Below are 18,568 nucleotides of genomic sequence, written 5' to 3'. Positions count from 1 at the left end.
GGCCACAAGCTCTCAATCTCCAGGTATCTCTCTGAGGCACAGTATGATACGCCGCAGCATGGTGCCTCTGCGTCGATGTAAGCACAAGCAATTCTACAGTGCTTATAGTAGATGGGGCAAGACTTCAAGATGAGGCTTCAAGTAGCAAATGGATCAGTGATGATGTGCCAGGGGCGACCCCAGTCATAGTGGCTAAAAGTTAGCCTTCTGTGGGCTCTAATGGGTCACTTTACACTGAGCTTGTCAGCTGGGGAAGCGACCTAGAGACGCTAGAGCTCGGCAGCGTCTTTAGGTGCCGAGCTTTCGCTCACAAAAATGTCTTCCCATTCGTCATCGCAAGGGACATGCCTGCTTGGCCTGTACGCGATTCTTTGCACCCTCGGCACCGGTACTGCAAGCTTCTCTCCACGGGAACATTGATGCTGTAAAGATGGAGTTACAGTACATCACCTTGTGTCAACCTTGGGACAAAAATAGGTTCGAGATGAGACATTATGAACATTATTCTACATATTTGACAGCTTTGTACGATCTTGCACAAATCCCAGGCAACGTTGAAGGCTGTCCCGCTCGTCGATCACTATCGTCCTCTCGACCCTTTCACAATTGATGCCATGGCTTTCCTCGGCCTCTTCATCTTGGAGGCGTCTTTGGCCATGCGACCTTCTGTCCATCGGATCCACGCCTCCAGGCAGGGACGTTGCGAAATGTGCTTTCCCTTCGGACTAAATGCCTCGACCTGCGGGAACTGGAATGTCTTCTCTGGCTCTAGTGGCGACTGCTGTGAAAATGGCGCGAAGCCCGAGTCAGTGTTAGTAGGTGGTGGATCCTGATCTGATGTTTCACTATGCCCCACGACCGATGAGGCTGGCTGATGTACGGCTTTTCGCCGGACCTGACATACTAGCTCGATCCAGCCCATCCCTTCAACCAAGACATCTGTTGCGTACACCCGAAAAGGCAGCTTTGTAGCTGGGACACCGGATCTCAGAAGAGGTCCAGCGCGGGCTTTCGTGACATCTGTGCTCAGCTCGAGTGTTCCCACCGAAGCCATGTGCGTCCCTGCATCCTCGACCATGATTGATTCTATGCCACTTTCGCGTTGCTGCAGCTGCAGCTCAATAGCCTTTTCTGTCGAGGTGACATGGGCCCGTAGAGGGATGAAAGGGTAAGCTAAGACTGTAGTGCTGAGGTCGTTCACGTCCAACTGAGGAGTAATTCTTATCAGGCCTCCACCAAGAATCAAAGATTGCCCGGCTTTGATAATGTGCTGCTCGACTTCATTGCGATGGGTCATAACAAGGTCAAGCTTGTGCTCTTGCTTGACGTAGTCCTCAAGGTTGCCTCTATCCAGACCCGGTAGATCAATGAGTTCCCCTTTATGATTGCCAAAAGGTAGTCGAATAGGTGAAGCAGTTGTGCCTGGTAGACTTGATACTATGGGCATTACAGGGAAAGGAACCTCGGGCTGTGCTGGAGGAAGAAGACTGTCTTCCTCGAGAATCTTCTCAGCGTCAACCGCTGGTTCCTGTGACTCTTTCTGAGCTTGTTCTAGTTGTTCTTTTCGAAGCTTTGCATATACTGGCGCTCGTTCACCGGAGCCTTTCGGAAATAATACCTCAAAGAGATTCGACTTGCCAACATTGACCTTGCCAACCATCCAGTTGCCACCGCCTCTTTCCCATATATCCTCTTTGATCTCCTTGGTCCACCAGCCTCGCTTAGCTGAGACCAGATGAATGTTCCCCAGTCGCATATCTTTGCCTGTGCGGCCAAGTGTATCCCGAAGCACTTTCGTGAAATATGCCATCATGGTGTCCACCATCTCTTTCGTAGAACCAAGCAGATCCGACCGGGTAATGATGAAGGACAACGTAGGTTTCGACGAGAAATCGTGTTGGGACCTCCGATTCTGCGAGCGAGGTTTCGCTAGAGTAAGTTTCGAGAAGAGGTCTGGGACGAAAGACATGGGGAAGTCTGCTGCATCTACGACATGGTAGATGTGGTTCCTGCGAAATGGTGACTCTGCTATAGAGTCTGCGATATCGTGGATTGAAGGATGCGCAATGGAATGCCCGCGGAAGTTGTGTACCAACTCATGGCATCTGTCGCATAGCGGAACTTTAGCAGTCTGCTCGACCTCTGCGACCACTTGAGATCCTGTTGGCTGCCACTCGTCTTCATGGTCCCTGTCTTCTCCAGTCACATCTTTTTCAGCCTCCGTGTGTGCCTGTCTCTGCTTCTTCAAGTACTGTCGCACCACCCGTCTGGAACGTGAGTAATAGCCCGCCTGCTCTGACTCAACTTCCTGTGTCAATGCACCACAGCCCGGGCATGATTGTGGCAATTGAGGTTTCGTCGGTCGTGTAGGCTGCTCTTCAACTGTGGGATTGGCTTCTATTGCCGAAGGTGGATCGTCAGGCCATGGTGTTACCGTAGGATGTGTGTCGAGTTGCGACGCGCTCAGAGACTTTGACGACGATGCGAATGATTGAATGCGAGACCCACGTATCGAGCCTCGCAGATGTGCATCGAGTCTTTGAACGACAACACGTCGAGGCGTGACATCGAGAACGCTCGCCAATACAGTGCGTCGGATAGCAAAAGCGTACAATCTCTCGGTCTGCACAAGTATATTCATTGACAGTCAAGTGTTATGGAGGGCTCGGACGGAGTTTGAGATTGATCGCAGAGAAGGGACTATACCCTAAACAGAAATGCGATCAGGGGATAGCCCCCTATTTGCTGGCCATGGCAATTATAACAGCTCTAGTAGCACTCTACAATCTGCCAGACCACCTGCCCGGGTCTTACGTCTGGGACTTCCCGTCACTCGCTAGAAATCGAACACATCACAACTTTGCTTCTTCCTCTTCTGACGTATTGAAGTCCGTCTCGGCAGAATTATAATCCTCGTCGAGTGCATCATCTGCATCAATGTCTTCGTACTCATCGAGGTCATGTCCAATGACATCCGCTAGCTCGTCAGCCATGAGTGGCTCCTGACCATGAATCCTGCGTAGCTCCTGAAGAGCTGCCTGAGTATCGGCATACCACGCTTTGTGTCTAGACAAATACCCCTCAGCAGTGGAATGCTTTTCACTCCAGCACCGATAAGAAATGCACCTTGCCATGCGTCTCGCGTCGTGCAGAGCCTTGACAGCGCCTCGGGACTTCACAACCGGGAGCTCATGAGCAGCATCACCCATAGGAAGCACTTCGTAGTTTTTCTGCTGAGAGTTATTAAGAAAATAATCCCCCTCAGGCAACCGTACACGGAGATGCCAGTTCAGGATGCGATCGTTCTGCATGTCGTTGAGGTCAAAGACCCGTTGCAACATCGACCGCTTTGTTGGTGAGAAGTAATGGCGGACTGACTTCAGTATCTCATCGTAGAACTCATGTGGTATCTCTTTGGCTTCCTTAGGTGTACGGTTTGGTCGATATAAAGGATCAGAACCTGCTTTGGCTGGACGGGAGTACACCCAGCGAAGTTCAACCTCGTGATTTTGGTCGCCTGCTTCACCCAAGTGAACTTTTTGTAGAGATATGAAAGGTGCGTCACTGTTTAGTTCTGCCCCAAGTTCGACAGTGTTTCCTGTGCCGAAATAATGGGCGTACTCCTTCAGGAAGTGTTCACTCGACATTTTCCTGGTACCGTAATACGTTGCGTATGGGAGCAGGCGCGGCATTGGCTCTGTTCCGGCAATGTAGTTGAAGCATGGTGACTTCAGTCCACCTGCGTCAACGACAAGATCGCATGTGGCCGAGTCCTGATTTTCGAACAAGAGCTCTGCCGAGCCACCCTCCCCTGCCCTAATTGCCGTTAACTTGTGGTTCCATGACACCTCTCCACCCTGTCTAGTGAAATGATCAAGCAACCACTTTCGAAAGTCTCTGTCGACTGCCTGAAAAGTTAAAGTGTTCTTTACTGAATGGTCCGAGACGCGTCCATTGCCCCCCATAGCACGGTCAACAGCTGTCTTTCGTCGAAGTTCTGTCAAGTCGTCCTTTGAAAAGGTCTTGTCCTTTTTGAGACGCTTGATAGCTGCCCATTGCAAGGTGATCGCGTAATTGTGGCCGATTGTGTTCACGGTTCGAGCTTCGTAGAGCTTGCAAGGAATCTTCCGATTCTGAAGACGGCATGCAAGAATCAACCCTGATATTCCTGCTCCGATGATACTAATCCTTGGGATGCTCGGGCGAATATGTTGTAGCGTGTCGCCCATGCCCGAGGATATCGCTCGCTGTTCGTGATGCGTGGCAGTGGTGAAGTAGCGTATTATTGCTAGGGTTGATTCAAGTCGATCTTGATCGACTCCTTTGCATCAGCGTGCATCATGATCGGCATCTCCAGCTTCGGTTAGGAGATTAGAGCGTGCTTTCCCCAGACGCCACCAGTGCTTCGCTCTTTTACCTCGTCGATTTGGCTGCACCTTTCCCTCTGAGGACATGCTTGCAGGTGCCTGCGGAGAGGGTGGTGAAGTTGTTACGTTATGCTCACACGACATCTTCGCGTTGTTTCATGATAATTCATTGTTACTACCGCGGAAGCAGAGTGTCACAGCGACTGTTTGCTCGAGGACAGCTGGCACTGCTTTCCCTGCAGCTCCGGCACCTTCTCTTCGCAACGTCCATCGTGCATCAAATCATGCATGAAGTAGTATCTTGCTGACTGGGCATGACGCCAATATGAATTAAACTTCATCTGCATTCATAGCTACCTTTATACTGACCAAGTGGTGTCGCATGCGCAGCTTGATTTTGCCTTTCGCCGCCTAGAAGAACCATGAGTCCATCGCCAAGGTCATCGGTCGATGCCAACACGCACAGTCCATCGTCACCGTTCTTTCACACTTTGTCACAACGTCTGAGAAAAGGCTCGACCTCGAGTCGTGCCAGCTCTCTGAACTCTGAAGCGACACGGAGCAACGTGGACGTCTCGAACCAAGCTCAAGATCCGAAGTCCACGAAGCGATATCTTCTCTCAATACTGCGCGACGACTGGGACTATCCAACAACACAAGCACACAAAGATGACCTGAAAATACAGCGAGAAGCCTCGGCCTACCGGCTTCGAGATGAATCGGTGTCAGAGTATGAGTTTCCAACTGAGAAGAAGTCAAGGAGTAAAGGTGACGATCCGTACAAGTTCGAGAATCCTGATGAGGTAGGAGCCGTGATTGAGCGGCGCAGAGCGAGGAGAAGGAGACTGCTGGAGCAAGAACTGTCTTGGAACGAGGGCCTGCGGATATGGACACTGAGAAGAGATTCCTGGACGGGTGCAATACCGCAGAAGCCCCAGCCAAAACCTCAGGAAGGAAGCCTGCAGCGGCAGGCCAGACACTCGGGAGACGGCAAGAACAGGAGTGGTTCTGATTCTACAGCTCAGAGCTCTACTTCTGCTCCAAGCTGGCCTCAAGCAGGAGATACCCAGCAACGAGCCGACGCGAGTGCAACGGAGGATGTGCAGCCTACAGTGGTGGACGGCGAACCCCAGGACGATCTCCACGATGGTCCTTACCTTCCCATCTACCCTCCTCTGCTTCCGGCATCACATGCACTACGCAGTCGCATAAAGCCAAGCGCATACCCTACACTCTATTCAAAAGTGGTCATTCAGGGACTCTCTCCCAATGTACCTATACCACTAAACCATATGATTAGTGCTCTCGTCGAAGGCTGGAAAGCAGAAGGGAATTGGCCACCGCAGGCAACAGAACCTCCGAAGACAACAATCCGAAAAAGAGGCAAGAAAGGCGAGTCGGCCTTCCAGAAGTGGAAGAGAGAACAGGACGAAAAGAGAAGGCTAGCAGCACAAAGGGCGCATGAGGTGCAGTACCTACAGGAAGACCCAGATCAGAAGGACGGACGGAAGAGCCTCGGCGGCGTCGTCAAGAAGGTATTTGGCATGGGAGGGACGGATGTGGACGACGTTGATAAAGATCTCGAAAGGATGGGGCTCACGTTTGAGGACGTGGAAGAGGGAGAAGACGAAGCCAGCGCATTGCACAATGGACATGTATGAGGAGTAACTCGAAGCCTGACTCGTCGTCAGTATGAGCATGGTCGAAAGTGTGAGCGTACAGCATCCGCAAATCGGTCTTTCAGCGGAATATCATCTATTTAGGGACATTGAGCAATGCATAGCAGATACCCAATGTCGGCCGGTGCAAAGCTACTCAGTATACGTAGCCGAGTCGCTTCTACTGATTCGACAAACACGGCAGTTAATATGCCTCCTCTCCATCGACAACCCATTCTCTTCGACTGAGCGCCTCCTTCTCATTGATCTCCTGCCCAGTCCATCCACCTCTGACCAAAATCTTCCTCACGATCTCATCCTTCTTGGCACTATACTCCAAGCCATCAGCGAACACCTCCCCCCCAAGCCGCAACTTCACAGCCGCATACTCCTCCAATAGATCACGATTCTCCTCCCGTCCAAGCACGTTCCTCACCGTCCTATAACACCGAATCTGCACCTGCCCAACCCGGTTCTCATCCACATCAGCAATAAGATAAACACTTTGCTCCGGCGTCGTTGTAAGATACGGACTAAAATCCGGCAGATAGATCTTGTAAGACTCACGCCCTGGTATGCCACCGCCGCGCGGGATCTGGGTGTACTTCGCGAATGGCGGCGCACTAGGAATCTCCCAGTTCAGGGCTTCGACTGCGGCGGCGAGATCGGATTTTGAGGCGAATGTGACGAGGACGTCGATGTTGGGCTTTGCGGCGAGGTTGGGGATGGATGTGCTGCCGATGTGTTCGATTGTGAGGTACGGTGCTGGTGGAGTGGATGTGGTGAAGATATTGTGAAGGTTGGTGCGTATCGTGTCGAATTGTGATGGCCAGATTGGGGAGTATTCGACTACGTTAACGTGCCATGTTGGTTTGTTTGGGTGAGGGAATATTGATTTCCGTAGAGGTGGAGTTGGAGGGCGGTCGGGTTCGGATCCGAGTTCTGGCGATGGTTGTGGTGAAGGTGTGAGGCGTGGAGGCAGTTGTTCGGCTGCGAAGTCGGACATGGTGGTTGGTTTGGGGAATCGTCTATGTGGTGGCGATGACAAGTTTATGTTCTAAGTCGCGAGACGTTAGCCAATGTTGGCCAAGGATTTCTTAGATGAAATCGAAATTCAGCTCGCGCCTTGGTCCAGTTCGTACTTGCCTTCGCTTCTTGCTTTGCAACAGTAGTGGTCGGAGAGCACATCGCAACGATGGCGATGACCGCACATCGTACATCTCGCAAAAGCCAGGTGCTGCGACAAGTGATAACCTACACTCGAGTGCAAGACAGTGACTGCAGCATTTACGCCACGGCGATGTCGAGATTCTGATTCCAAGTAGATTCCCGACTGCAGCATCTCTCACTCAGACTTCTTCACATCCGGCAGCTGATAAACCTTCACCCCAAACAGCTTGTCGACAAACCATGAATGCCCAGCAACACTGATCGGGCCTCCTCTGGATAGCGGCAGAACATGGTCTCTGTTGTCCTTTCGTCTTTCAGCAAGTTCATAGAGCATGGTGCCCTTCTGATACATTTCAATGTCATGGGACGAGATAATACCCTGACGATCTGCTGCGAAAGCCCAGAGGCCATTAATGTGCATCTTGTCCACGAAGCCGATGGGCTGTGCTGCAGCAACAAGTGTCTTCCTATCTATACCACGAGAAGGAAGCTCGTCAAGTCTGATGTGCTCCAGCATGTTCCTTTCAGTCTTCACCTTGGCGATTTCGATGGGGTTGAATGGTCCATAGAGTATGGATGTGTTGCCATAGGCTATATGGTAGCCTAGAGCCATACCAAAGGCTACCGGGAAGTCGAGACCAATGGCGAGATTGCCCCTTAAAGCTTCACCAAAATTTATATACCCATCGTTGTTTCTATCGAAGAATGCCAGATGGAGCTGAAAAGGGGTTGAGTACCTGCGGAGATTGTCTTCTGCGGACGCCATCCCTCCGCCCTCGTTGATCTCAAATAATCGCCTTCGTTCAAGGTAAAGTCAAGCTGGGCGTCTCCTCGAATGACGAAGATCAAGCAGCACGCTACTGAAGAGGCACAGCACGCAGTACTCGTTGGTGTTGATCTGAGTCAGATGAAGCAGCTCAACGAGCGACGTCACCACTTACTGAACAAGAACGGCGAGCATGCCGAGGTGTGCATTAAATGCAGGACTACAAAATGTTTCTGCAATATCTGGCCTAACTCTTGCCTTGTATGCAGAATTGATAAATATCAAAAGACGAATCTGCGCACCTGATAGTACGCTGCTAATATACCGTGGTACGTGTCTGCCGTACCGTTGAGATCCACTGGTTTGGTCCTGCCTAGGTATATCTCCAATCTGCCAAGCACAACCTCATCGTGGTGGGCATTAAAGCTTCACCTCATGAGTATTTTGAATTTCGATGCCTATGTCCCAAAGAACGTTAAGCAATGGAATGGTTCATCCTTGATGATATTATCATTATTACTATTATAGCAGTCGTTTATTCTTGTCCTTCCTTCTCTGAGCCTCAACGAAAGATGCGATGCTGCATGTCTTAGATGGGACCACACCTGAAGGTATGTGCTACATCGTCCCGATTCCAGTAGAAGGTCCTTCCCTTGTCTATATCTTCCGACATTGCCCGTCGGCCTTCCCATTACACTCGGCATCCACATACATGTGGCAGCGGACATTTTCGACATTGTTCTGAGGGTGAGAACGCGTTAACAAGTCGCAGGGCAGTCCACTTACTTGGAAAACACTTCTCTTGTCGCCATACCCCTCTCCAAGGGGCAAACACTTCCCGGCTTGGTACGCGTAGATTGACATTCCCACACAAGTACCATTGTCGGCACGTCCCTTACAGAAAACGATCGTAGTCGGGATATTCTGTGCAGATACTGAGTGTAGTACTGAAAATGCGGCTAGAGCAAGGTGGTATGACTTGGTATGCAGCATCATGATGATAGTGCTCACATGCGGTGATAGAAGACAGCTACCGAGTCGATCAGCGCATGCTTATAACACTATAAGCCCTGGATGATGAGAGTTCGCCTTCGGAGCGTCCTCGATTGTTCTTTCCTGCGTCACTTCAACTCGAGCACGGCATTGCCTGTTTCTCGTATGACGAGTCAGTTGGCAGGGAATCAAGTAGATGGTGGACAGTGCTCGAATCGTTCAGAGATCAGATAAAGACACCAGCTTTGCTCACAGGCCTCCTCAGAGCGCTTCCAGAACATCTTTGTATGATAGCTCTCAAACGTCATATTTCGTTTCCGAGCTGGCCTCGCTGGGCATTGAGCAGCGAAGGTTCCGCACGAAATATCAGGATCAGTGCTTCAGCCACATAGTCAGGCATGTCTGCTAGTTGCTCTCAATATTCACAGCGAAGAGGGGCAACTTGCAGACGAGGTCAAACAATGGCGTGAGCTTCCTATTGAGCTGTCAGGCTTGATGTAGCAGCTTTGTTCTTACCTGATGCATGCTGATGTCTGTACAGGCCTAGAGCCATGCGCTCGCAAAACCACAAGTGATATTTTGGTACAAGACACAGGGACTTGACCGTCTGCATCATGAACAGTCTTCTGTTCTAGATGGCCATTGGACTCGCAGAGTAGCACTGCAAATTAGTGGCGTGATGAGAAAAGGTGCTATGTCGGTGAAAAGCTTTTCCTTAGCGGAAAGTAACAGCCCGTGGTGCAACAATCTTATTGCGGGTAAGTTTTCTGAAAACGGTGTCCGCCAACAACAAGAGCAGTTTGACTTTGCATCTAGCATGCGACTCCGGAAAGTGTTTTGGACACAGAAGCCGAGAAGGCTTACCATGCTTGTGCCGCGCCAATAACAATGCTTGAGCACTACTCGGCTTGAATGACTACTTGCAGCCACATGGGGTAAGTCCCCTAGATTTGTCCTGGTCCTGCACGCGACACCTGCGCGCCCACATGTTGATTGGTCGGTCTGCATACTCGACGTCAGGCTCTACAGTACCGACTATGCCTAGGGCACATGCCTATGCCTGTCTACCAAGCTTGAGGGGTACCCCAGGTTAAGGATCTACCTCCCTCGAACGACGAATCAAAACAATAGGTTACGACACCAATTGGTCGATCCAGACTGAGAAACGGCAATGCTATGGTCACGGTTGCAGTCTCTTGTCGTGGCATGCTGTAATGGTTACGATGTCATCTGCACGAAATATGTTGTGGTCGCTACGTAGCACAGAAACACTGCAAAGCAATATGACGTCCCCAGTAGCACGAAGCCTCAATCACATCCTACGAACGCTCCAAGGCGACCTCAGTGAAGACCGCAAGCAGCCTAGCCAGTCTTGGTCCACTGTTGTTGCAGGGATCCAGAGTCAATCTTGAGCTAGCACGACTTACAGCTTCACCAGCATCGAGTGAGTGAGTGAGTGGGAAGAGTAAGCGAGCATCGCAGAAGAGCACATATAAGATGGCACGAATTTGGACCCGTGGCTGTTCTTCAGCAGAACAAACCTACAGGTGTCCATCAGAAATCAGCCGTCGTGCCATATCGTACCATCACCATGGGCTTCTCAGTTAAGAAGCCTGCCGACGTGCAGGGCTCCGCAGCGCCTGCCATCATTATCGGCCTGTTCGTCGCCTTTGGCGGTGTACTGTTCGGATATGATACCGGTACCATCGGCGGCATTCTGGCAATGCCATACTGGCGTAACCTCTTTTCCACCGGTTATGTCAACCCCGTCGACAATGAACTAGATGTTACCTCTACCCAGAAGTCGGAGATTGTATCTATCCTGTCCGCCGGCACTTTCTTTGGCGCCCTCCTTTCTGCGCCGGTCGCTGATTTCTTGGGACGACGCTGGGGCATGATCTTCAACACTGGTGTGTTTACACTGGGAGTCATTCTGCAGACAGTTGCAACTGCCATTCCCTTGTTCGTCGCAGGACGTTTCTTCGCTGGTCTTGGTGTCGGTCTGCTCTCAGGTATGACACGGTAATTCTCGGCCTTGACGAACATGCTAATCATGCTCTTAGCTACCATTCCGCTATACCAGTCAGAGACTGCACCAAAATGGATCCGAGGAGCTATTGTCGGTTGCTATCAATGTAGGTTAAGCGTAGCGGATCACAGCCTGCAACTGTACTGATGTGGCACAGGGGCGATTACTATCGGGCTTTTGCTCGCAGCTATTGTGCTGAATGCCACGAAAAACCGCCAAGATACGGGCTCATACCGAATTCCTGTTGCAGTTCAATTTGCCTTTTCTATCATTCTGGTTGTTGGCATGCTCATCCTCCCCGAGACCCCAAGATATCTCATCAAGAAAGGAAATCAGCAAAAGGCAGCCAAGGCTCTGTCACGGCTTAGAGGCATGCCCGTTGACCATCCTGCCTTGGTCGAAGAATTGGCCGAGATCCAAGCAAACCACGAGTATGAAATGGCTATCGGATCGGCTTCATACCTTGCATGCTTCAAACCGCCTATCAGGAAGCGTCAACTGACTGGTATCGCTCTTCAAGGCCTGCAGCAACTCACTGGTGTCAACTTCGTATGTTTCCCTCTTGATACCTAGCCTGTTCCCTGTGTACTAATTAGAATAGATCTTCTACTACGGCACTTCTTACTTCTCCAACTCCGGGATTGACAACCCTTTTATCGTCAGCATGATCACCAGTGTCGTTAATGTTGTCAGCACAATACCAGGCCTATATTTGGTCGAGGCATGGGGTCGTCGCTCCCTTCTTATGTTTGGTGCAATTGGCATGAGTGTCTGCCAGCTTATCGTTGCCTCGGTTGGTACGGCCTTGCCGGACTCAACTGTTGCCAACAAATGTCTGATTGCATTCGTATGCATCTACATCTTCTTCTTTGCATGCTCTTGGTAACTCAGACCTCTATTCCTCTGCTACCACAAGCTGACTTGCTTCAAGGGGTCCGTGCGCTTGGGTTGTTACTGGAGAGTCGTTTCCACTCAAGGCCAGAGCCAAAGGGCTTAGCATGACCACAGCCAGTGAGTATAGCCATTAGAACAATATGTGCATGACCGCTGACATTTACCAGGCAATTGGTAGGTTTCCCTCTACGATTCATAATGGTCTACGCAGCAACAAACCTCGCCTGAGCTTTGATGTCCGAGACATGTTGCAAAGCATGGTCCTGCTGGAGCATACAAGCGCTATATATCCAGCATTCCTTCTAGCCCAAGTCTTGCCGTTCGAGGTTGACTAACGAGTTTCCCTTAGGTTGCTTAACTTTGCCATCGCTTACGCGACGCCCTACATGGTTAGTAATAGATTCCTGACCTTCATCACGCTGTCTTCACCACACTCTCTTCACTACATGAATGGAGTATGCTAACTCTAGACGATACAGGTCGACGCCGGTCCAGGAAATGCCAACATGGGCAGCAAGGTCTTTTTCGTGTGGGGTGGTGAGTCACGTTATAGCTTACCCTTGTCATATCGAGCAGCTAACGTGTGCAGGTTTCTGTGTCATCTGCACATTCTTCGTCTACTTCTGCATTTATGAGACCAAGGGTCTTAGTTTGGAGCAGGTCGATGAACTGTATGCTAAGATCCCACATGCTTGGCAGTCAAAGGGTTTCGTTCCCACTGTCAACTTCCAGGATGTGCAAGAAGTTGGTGGTAAGGACTCTCGAAGACACACGCTTGCTGAACTTGAAACTGCTGCTGTCAGGAGGAAGAGCACTGCTGGTGGGTATGGCGAAGAGAGTTTTACCGAAAAGGTGTGAGTGGTGCGCGGTACAGCCAGACATCGGTCCCGATGCTGCACATCCACTGCTGGAGATGGGATAGACTATCTGAGAGCTATGCCTCTACGCAGATACAAAGACCTACATAACAGCTTGTGCACCCCTTTTCCCAAGCAACCTTCGCTCCAGCTCTTTATCATTCTTTTTAAAAGTGTTGTTGGCTTTTGAGGACCACTGCTTTTTGTAAAATCTATGTTTCACCGCGACAAACCTTGAGTAACTGAGCTGCTTGTGCTCACAGAGATTTGTGTCTGGCCGTAGGGCGAAATGACCCTAAATGTCAAGCCCACGTGATCTGCAAGCGGGGCATCGGATTGCGGATACAGCTAGTGCTCATCGTACAGTACTTTAGTGAAGATCATTTGGAAATTACTTCTATCACTCTGTTCACATATTCATCTCTTTCGAGTTGTCTGTGGTGAAGGTATTCTTGGAACATCGATGGCAGTATCAGTTCCAAATGCCACTAGGTTGCTTCTGCAGCTATGGTGCAGCGGCAGCTGCAGGCGTGTCGCTTTTTCGCATGTGGTGCAGCACATTCCTTGGACGTGACAACGGAGCGACCAGGCAAGGAAGCCGCCAACACTTCCTCAACGGCGCTCAGCCTTCTTGTCAACCTCGCGACGTGTCTTGCACGAATACGTTGCTGAAAGCGATCAATGCAGTAGACATGACCAGCTCGACAGCGAGCAGATATCACGCATGACGGCGTCCGAGTCTGGCAGCCTTCTGCATGCACGAGCTTATCAGCGCGAAATGTTCGAGCAGTCAATGCAGAGGAACATTATAGTATGCATGGCCACCGGTTCTGGAAAGACGCAAGTTGCCGTTCAACGTATCGACGCCGAGCTGAGAAGAAATTCAACTCAGACTGTATGGTTCACGGCGCCGAACGTTATCCTAGCTCAGCAACAACACTATGTCTTAAGCTCACAATTGCCTCAGTATCAAATGCGAACGCTCCTTGGTCATGATAACGTCCATCTCTGGCGCACCCAGAAGGTGTGGGACCTTGCACTGGCTAACATGAATGTTATTGTCTGCACTCCACAGGTCCTGCTAGACGGTTTACGCAATGCATTCGTGTCGCTAGAGACGATCTCGTTGTTGGTAGTCGACGAGGCTCACCACTGTCACTCAGGTTCACCGTCAGCGCAGATCATGTTACAACACTACCATCGACTGAAAGCACACCGACCTCAAAATATTCCTCACGTGCTGGGCTTGACCGCAAGTATACGCATCAGCAAGAAATCAGCTTCGATTGCAGAGCTAGAGTATAACCTCGATGCCATCTGCCGAGCACCAACTTTGTCGATAGACGACTATGCCATGTATGTGCATCGAGCTCAGATCGTAGAACTAGTGTACGCCCCAACCGAGAAGCCTCACTCGAAACTACTCAATGTTCTGCAAGACACTGTCACAGCGACTAATTTGTGCGATGATCCCTACCACCAAACTTTGAAGAATGCCACAGATCTTGCATCTGAGCAAAAGCTAGCAAAATACGAGAAGAAGAAGGCAACTCCGGCCATTAGAGAGCTGAAACAGCTGTGTGGAAATGCGGAAGATATCCACAAGAATGTTGGCTCATGGGCCTCGGATAGCTTCGTTCGAAGCTGTGTCTTCAATTGGCATCAGGCTCTTATGCAGAAGAGCAGCTTTGACGCATCTTTGCCCAAAGCATCTCCTCAATTCGTCGATGACCGGCTGAGCCGCGCTCGCGAAGTCATGCAGGAAAATCACCCGCTGTCTGAGGCATGCATGTCGGACAAGTCGCAAGAGCTGATCCGGTTCTTGGCATCTGAGTACCGGGAGGGGATTGCAATCATCGTTTTTGTTGAGCGACGTTCAACGGCGTACGCATTGTGTGAGCTTCTACGGTCCGCACCAGCTCTTTCAAGCTACAGAGTCTTTCCGTTTGTGGGCCTAGCCACATCGCGAGTGAGTTCATTGATCGAAGTAGCTGATATGAAGGTCCAGAGACAGGCCTTCGCAGATTTTCGACGTGGGTCGCAAGACATCTGTGTTGCCACTTCTGTGGCAGAAGAAGGTATCGATATCCAAGCAGTGAACCTCGTGATTCGCTATGATGATCCGAAGCAGTTTGTTTCTTTTCTGCAAAGCCGAGGTCGTGCCCGCCAGAAGGACTCGAAATTTGTCTACTTCCGCAATACAAATGATGACAAAAACAAATATTCAAGCTGGAAGCAATTCGAACAAGAGCTTGAAGCAGAGTACCGAGCCGAGTTGAGGGTCCTGCATGAGCGACAGGCTGCAGACGAGCTTGATGACAGCAAGGGCGAGGAATACATCGTTCAATCCACGGGTGCAAGGCTAGTCTACGACAATGCAGCGCAGCATCTTCAGCACTTCTGTACTGTGGTCTCAGGAGGAGTTGAGCCGATATATGTCCTCATTGGCGAAGCGAATGTGTCCATCAAGGCTAGGGTAGTGCTGCCCGACTGTGTGCCACCTCAATGGCGGGAGGCTGTGTCGAAGCGTGCCTGGTATGGAGAAAAGTCCGCCAGAAAAGATGCTGCTTTCCAAGCATACAAGGCTTTGCACGAAGCTAAACTAGTCACTGACAATCTGGTCCCCTTTCAGCCAGAACCGGTGTCTGGCATCGAAGCGAAACATGGCCTTCGGCTGCATGATATCGAAGCTGAGCTCGCAGTATGGCATGCTTCCACTGATGCCAAGCTATTTCTCCATCGCATCATGGTGACGTGTGGTGAAGAGCAGTACTCCAGCTTGATGATGGCATTGCCATGTTCGCTTGGACATACACTTCGTTTTCAATTGAGTGTAAGCGCTTCAAGAACACTCGATGTAGAGGTTACTCCAATGGGGGCATGCGCGCAGGAACATCGAAACGACGCTGAGCGGGTCACCCGAGCACTTTTCGAAGTAGCGTTCCGGAAAGGGTCTGCGTTTGCTAGTCTGGACGATGCTTCGAGCATACCACTGCTCGTCACACCAGCATGCGGGCGAGACTATGACCCAGGCATGGAGCATGCAAGTCTACGCGAATTCCTTACGAAGGATGAGTCTCTTCTGAATTGCCAACCCTTACTATTGTGGCATGGTGGGAGTCCAAGTCCTTACATCTGGTATCCTCCGCATGCTGAACATATCCTGACAAGAAGCTCGCGTACGGTCTCGGTTACCAAGATCAGAAAGCTGCAGATCTATACGAGCCAACGCAATGTGGGTGAGAACGATCCGAGTCCACAAAGTAGATCATTCAGCGTTGACGAGTGCACAACAAAAGGACTGGGGACAATATACGGTCCCCTGATGCTCCTGATTCCATCCATACTACACATAATGTCGGCCGCATTGCGAGCGCAGCACGCTGAGCAACACGTTTTGAAGAATATCGGCTTCTCTGACACTGAATACCTGGTGCCCGCGCTGCTCACGAAGTCCGCCGCAGGAGTCTACAATTATGAGCGGCTAGAGTTCCTCGGCGATACGATTCTGAAAGCTAGGACTTCGCTACAGATGTTCTTTGATCTTCCACACGCCATGGAGGGAGAGCTAACTGTCAAAGTGAAGGATACGGTCAGCAACTTGAGACTCGAGAAGGCATTCCAGGACGTTGGCATGGCGCCGTACGTTACGACACAGGCTCCCGTCCAGAAGCACTGGAAACTACCTCAACTAGCCGCCTTTGTGCCTCTTACGGAACCCCGGAAACTTCTTAGCAAGGCTCTAGCGGACGTTGTTGAGAGCGTCCTAGCCGCTGCCTTCCTAGACGGGCTGAGAGCTGGTCAAGCCGACCAAAAATGCACTGCTGCTTTACGAATATTTCTTTCTGATATCGACTGGAGGCATCCATCTGAAATCGTTGACGCCATAACATCGGCTATGCCTGTGTCTCAAGTGGGCTCCATCATGGTCGAACCACTCAAGCGCATCACAGGCTACGAGTGGAACCGACCAACCCTCCTCTTAGAAGCCCTATCATACTCAGCCGCGCTACCCGGCTCCCCCTCCCTACAAAGACTCGAGTTCCTCGGCGACGCCTTCCTCGATCTCATCATCAAATCCAAACTCTTCCACAACTCAGACCTGGGCCCCGACCGCATGACATCCCATCGCCACGCCCTCGCCAGCCACGACTACCTCGCCTTCTGCTCCTTCAGTCTCTCCGATATCCGCCTGCGGAACAACATCAAAGACAGCCGAAACGACTCAATCAACATCGAACAAGAAGCACAGCCCATCTACCTAGAGCACTTCATCCAACTCGGCAACACCCCACTCCGAGCCCAGATCTCCTCTGCGCGGACCAGATACGACATAAACAAGCGCGCGATTGAGGCGCAGCTCAAGCAAGGCACATTCCCCTGGACCCTACTACGATCCCTCTCCGCGCCCAAAGTCTGCAGCGATGTGATAGAGTCCCTGATTGCCTCTATCTACATCGACTCCGGCGGATCTCTTGACGCTTGCGAAAGATTCGTAGAACGCCTTGGAATCATGGATCTACTGCACGTGATGGTTAAGGATGACGCGTATCAGAGTGAGACACCGGCTACTAGGTTGCGCAATGCTTGTGCTGCGGAACACATCGATGTTCACATCTGTTCGGCTGCTTCCGGTGATGATACGAGACACATCTGGAAAGTCATATTGCGGAAGGATGGATCGTGTAAAGAGTTTGTTGGTAGGGAGGCCAGTTGCGAGGACGAGGCTAGGTCAGTCGCAGCAGAAATTGCGCTTCAGGCGGTTCTGGCTGGTGAGCATAAGGAGTTGATTCCACCAGAAGAAGAATTGCCTGCGACGCAAGACAGTGTGATGACAGGCATGAGAGGATCCGAGGACGAGCCAGATGAGGATGACGAAGATCCGGACGATGGCGGTATATTGCTTGACGATGGCACGTAGCAACCTGTTTGGATTAGGTTCAAAAGCAGGCATCGATCGGTATGAAGAACTGCAGAGATAAAGAAGCATTGGTAAAATGGTAATTCAGAACCCCAACAAGGCTGAGGTCAAGTGAAAGTGAACTTGTGGCAGCGATTTTATGATTAATGTGCTGCTGCCAAAGCTTTTCGAGCTGACGCTTCTGACCGGAAAAGGAAGCGTCAAGTCAAGGCAGCTTGGATTTTATCTTCAGCTTTCCAGGGCATTCTTTTTGCTACAGATAGAGTACATTCGGAATACAATCAGAAATGTATTTGCCTACATGCATGTATGCAAGACTTCAGCACTCGGAAGGATCAATTCCAATCGTGCGACGTATACATATGTTCGAAGCGCACCTTTACCTCGAACGCGACGACCGCTGATGAGCGTATGCAACGCGCGCAGGAAGCGAATACGCTACGAGAGTCTGCTTCACTCGGAGGCTGTTGCCTTTTTCTTCGATGAGCTCAGCAGAATTCAATGTCAGCAAGGGATCACGCCTTCTCTGCAAGTAGGTAGGTCGCGCCCGCCTTGCGCCTGCCTCGCACCTGCCTCGCGCTGTAGATGTGGTTCGTGCTTCCTATGCGGCAGATCGGGCGGTCGCGCCGCCCGTACATGATTACGCCTCGTTCAGGGGCGGGTCGCGGTTGCTGATAGATCACTCGTAGTTCGTGCAAGGATCCATATCCCACTCCTTGACGACATGATAGGGTCTGTGCTCGTAGCTCTGTATGTGTTGGTCATCCTACTTACTGTACGTAGACGGCTTTCTCCAATGTCCACAGGTGCCATCACTTCTGAACAGTAGAATGTCGTGTCGCGCGAAGCACCCGACGAGGCACTGTGATTTGCGACAGACACTGAAAAGATGCTAGACGTTCTTGATATCAGG

At 50.9% G+C, this 18,568-nt stretch overlaps 7 protein-coding genes across 7 annotated transcripts; 3 read left to right on the top strand and 4 right to left on the bottom strand.

Annotated features, from left to right (window-relative positions):
* Window positions 1-580: 580 nt before the first annotated feature.
* On the bottom strand, window positions 581-2,641 carry PMZ80_003575 (uncharacterized protein; the record flags this gene model as incomplete). Its single annotated transcript, XM_064872004.1, has 1 exon — window positions 581-2,641. One exon carries the CDS (start codon window positions 2,639-2,641, stop codon window positions 581-583), a length of 2,061 nt encoding a protein of 686 aa, XP_064732384.1.
* Window positions 2,642-2,852: 211 nt separating this feature from the next.
* On the bottom strand, window positions 2,853-4,229 carry PMZ80_003574 (uncharacterized protein; the record flags this gene model as incomplete). Its single annotated transcript, XM_064872003.1, has 1 exon — window positions 2,853-4,229. The coding sequence occupies one exon, from the start codon at window positions 4,227-4,229 to the stop codon at window positions 2,853-2,855; it is 1,377 nt and encodes a 458-aa protein (XP_064732383.1).
* Window positions 4,230-4,789: 560 nt separating this feature from the next.
* PMZ80_003573 (uncharacterized protein) lies at window positions 4,790-6,028 on the top strand (the record flags this gene model as incomplete). The annotated part of the gene is made up of 1 exon (XM_064872002.1): window positions 4,790-6,028. One exon carries the CDS (start codon window positions 4,790-4,792, stop codon window positions 6,026-6,028), a length of 1,239 nt encoding a protein of 412 aa, XP_064732382.1.
* A 202-nt stretch (window positions 6,029-6,230) lies between these two features.
* Window positions 6,231-7,031, bottom strand: PMZ80_003572 (uncharacterized protein; the record flags this gene model as incomplete). The annotated part of the gene is made up of 1 exon (XM_064872001.1): window positions 6,231-7,031. One exon carries the CDS (start codon window positions 7,029-7,031, stop codon window positions 6,231-6,233), a length of 801 nt encoding a protein of 266 aa, XP_064732381.1.
* Window positions 7,032-7,370: 339 nt separating this feature from the next.
* On the bottom strand, window positions 7,371-7,882 carry PMZ80_003571 (uncharacterized protein; the record flags this gene model as incomplete). The annotated part of the gene is made up of 2 exons (XM_064872000.1): window positions 7,371-7,858; window positions 7,879-7,882. 2 exons carry the CDS (start codon window positions 7,880-7,882, stop codon window positions 7,371-7,373), a joined length of 492 nt encoding a protein of 163 aa, XP_064732380.1.
* Window positions 7,883-10,545: 2,663 nt separating this feature from the next.
* On the top strand, window positions 10,546-12,735 carry SNF3 (Plasma membrane low glucose sensor; the record flags this gene model as incomplete). Its single annotated transcript, XM_064871999.1, has 9 exons — window positions 10,546-10,966; window positions 11,018-11,089; window positions 11,141-11,532; window positions 11,585-11,865; window positions 11,915-11,994; window positions 12,045-12,051; window positions 12,227-12,266; window positions 12,348-12,414; window positions 12,467-12,735. 9 exons carry the CDS (start codon window positions 10,546-10,548, stop codon window positions 12,733-12,735), a joined length of 1,629 nt encoding a protein of 542 aa, XP_064732379.1.
* A 723-nt stretch (window positions 12,736-13,458) lies between these two features.
* DCL2 (Dicer-like protein 2) lies at window positions 13,459-17,655 on the top strand (the record flags this gene model as incomplete). Its single annotated transcript, XM_064871998.1, has 1 exon — window positions 13,459-17,655. The coding sequence occupies one exon, from the start codon at window positions 13,459-13,461 to the stop codon at window positions 17,653-17,655; it is 4,197 nt and encodes a 1,398-aa protein (XP_064732378.1).
* Window positions 17,656-18,568: the final 913 nt, after the last annotated feature.

This window comes from Knufia obscura (assembly GCF_036327395.1).
Source record: "Knufia obscura strain CCFEE 5817 isolate CBS 148926 chromosome Unknown scaffold_3, whole genome shotgun sequence".
NCBI lineage: Eukaryota > Fungi > Ascomycota > Eurotiomycetes > Chaetothyriales > Trichomeriaceae > Knufia > Knufia obscura.
This window is presented reverse-complemented; position numbering and strand designations above follow the sequence as displayed.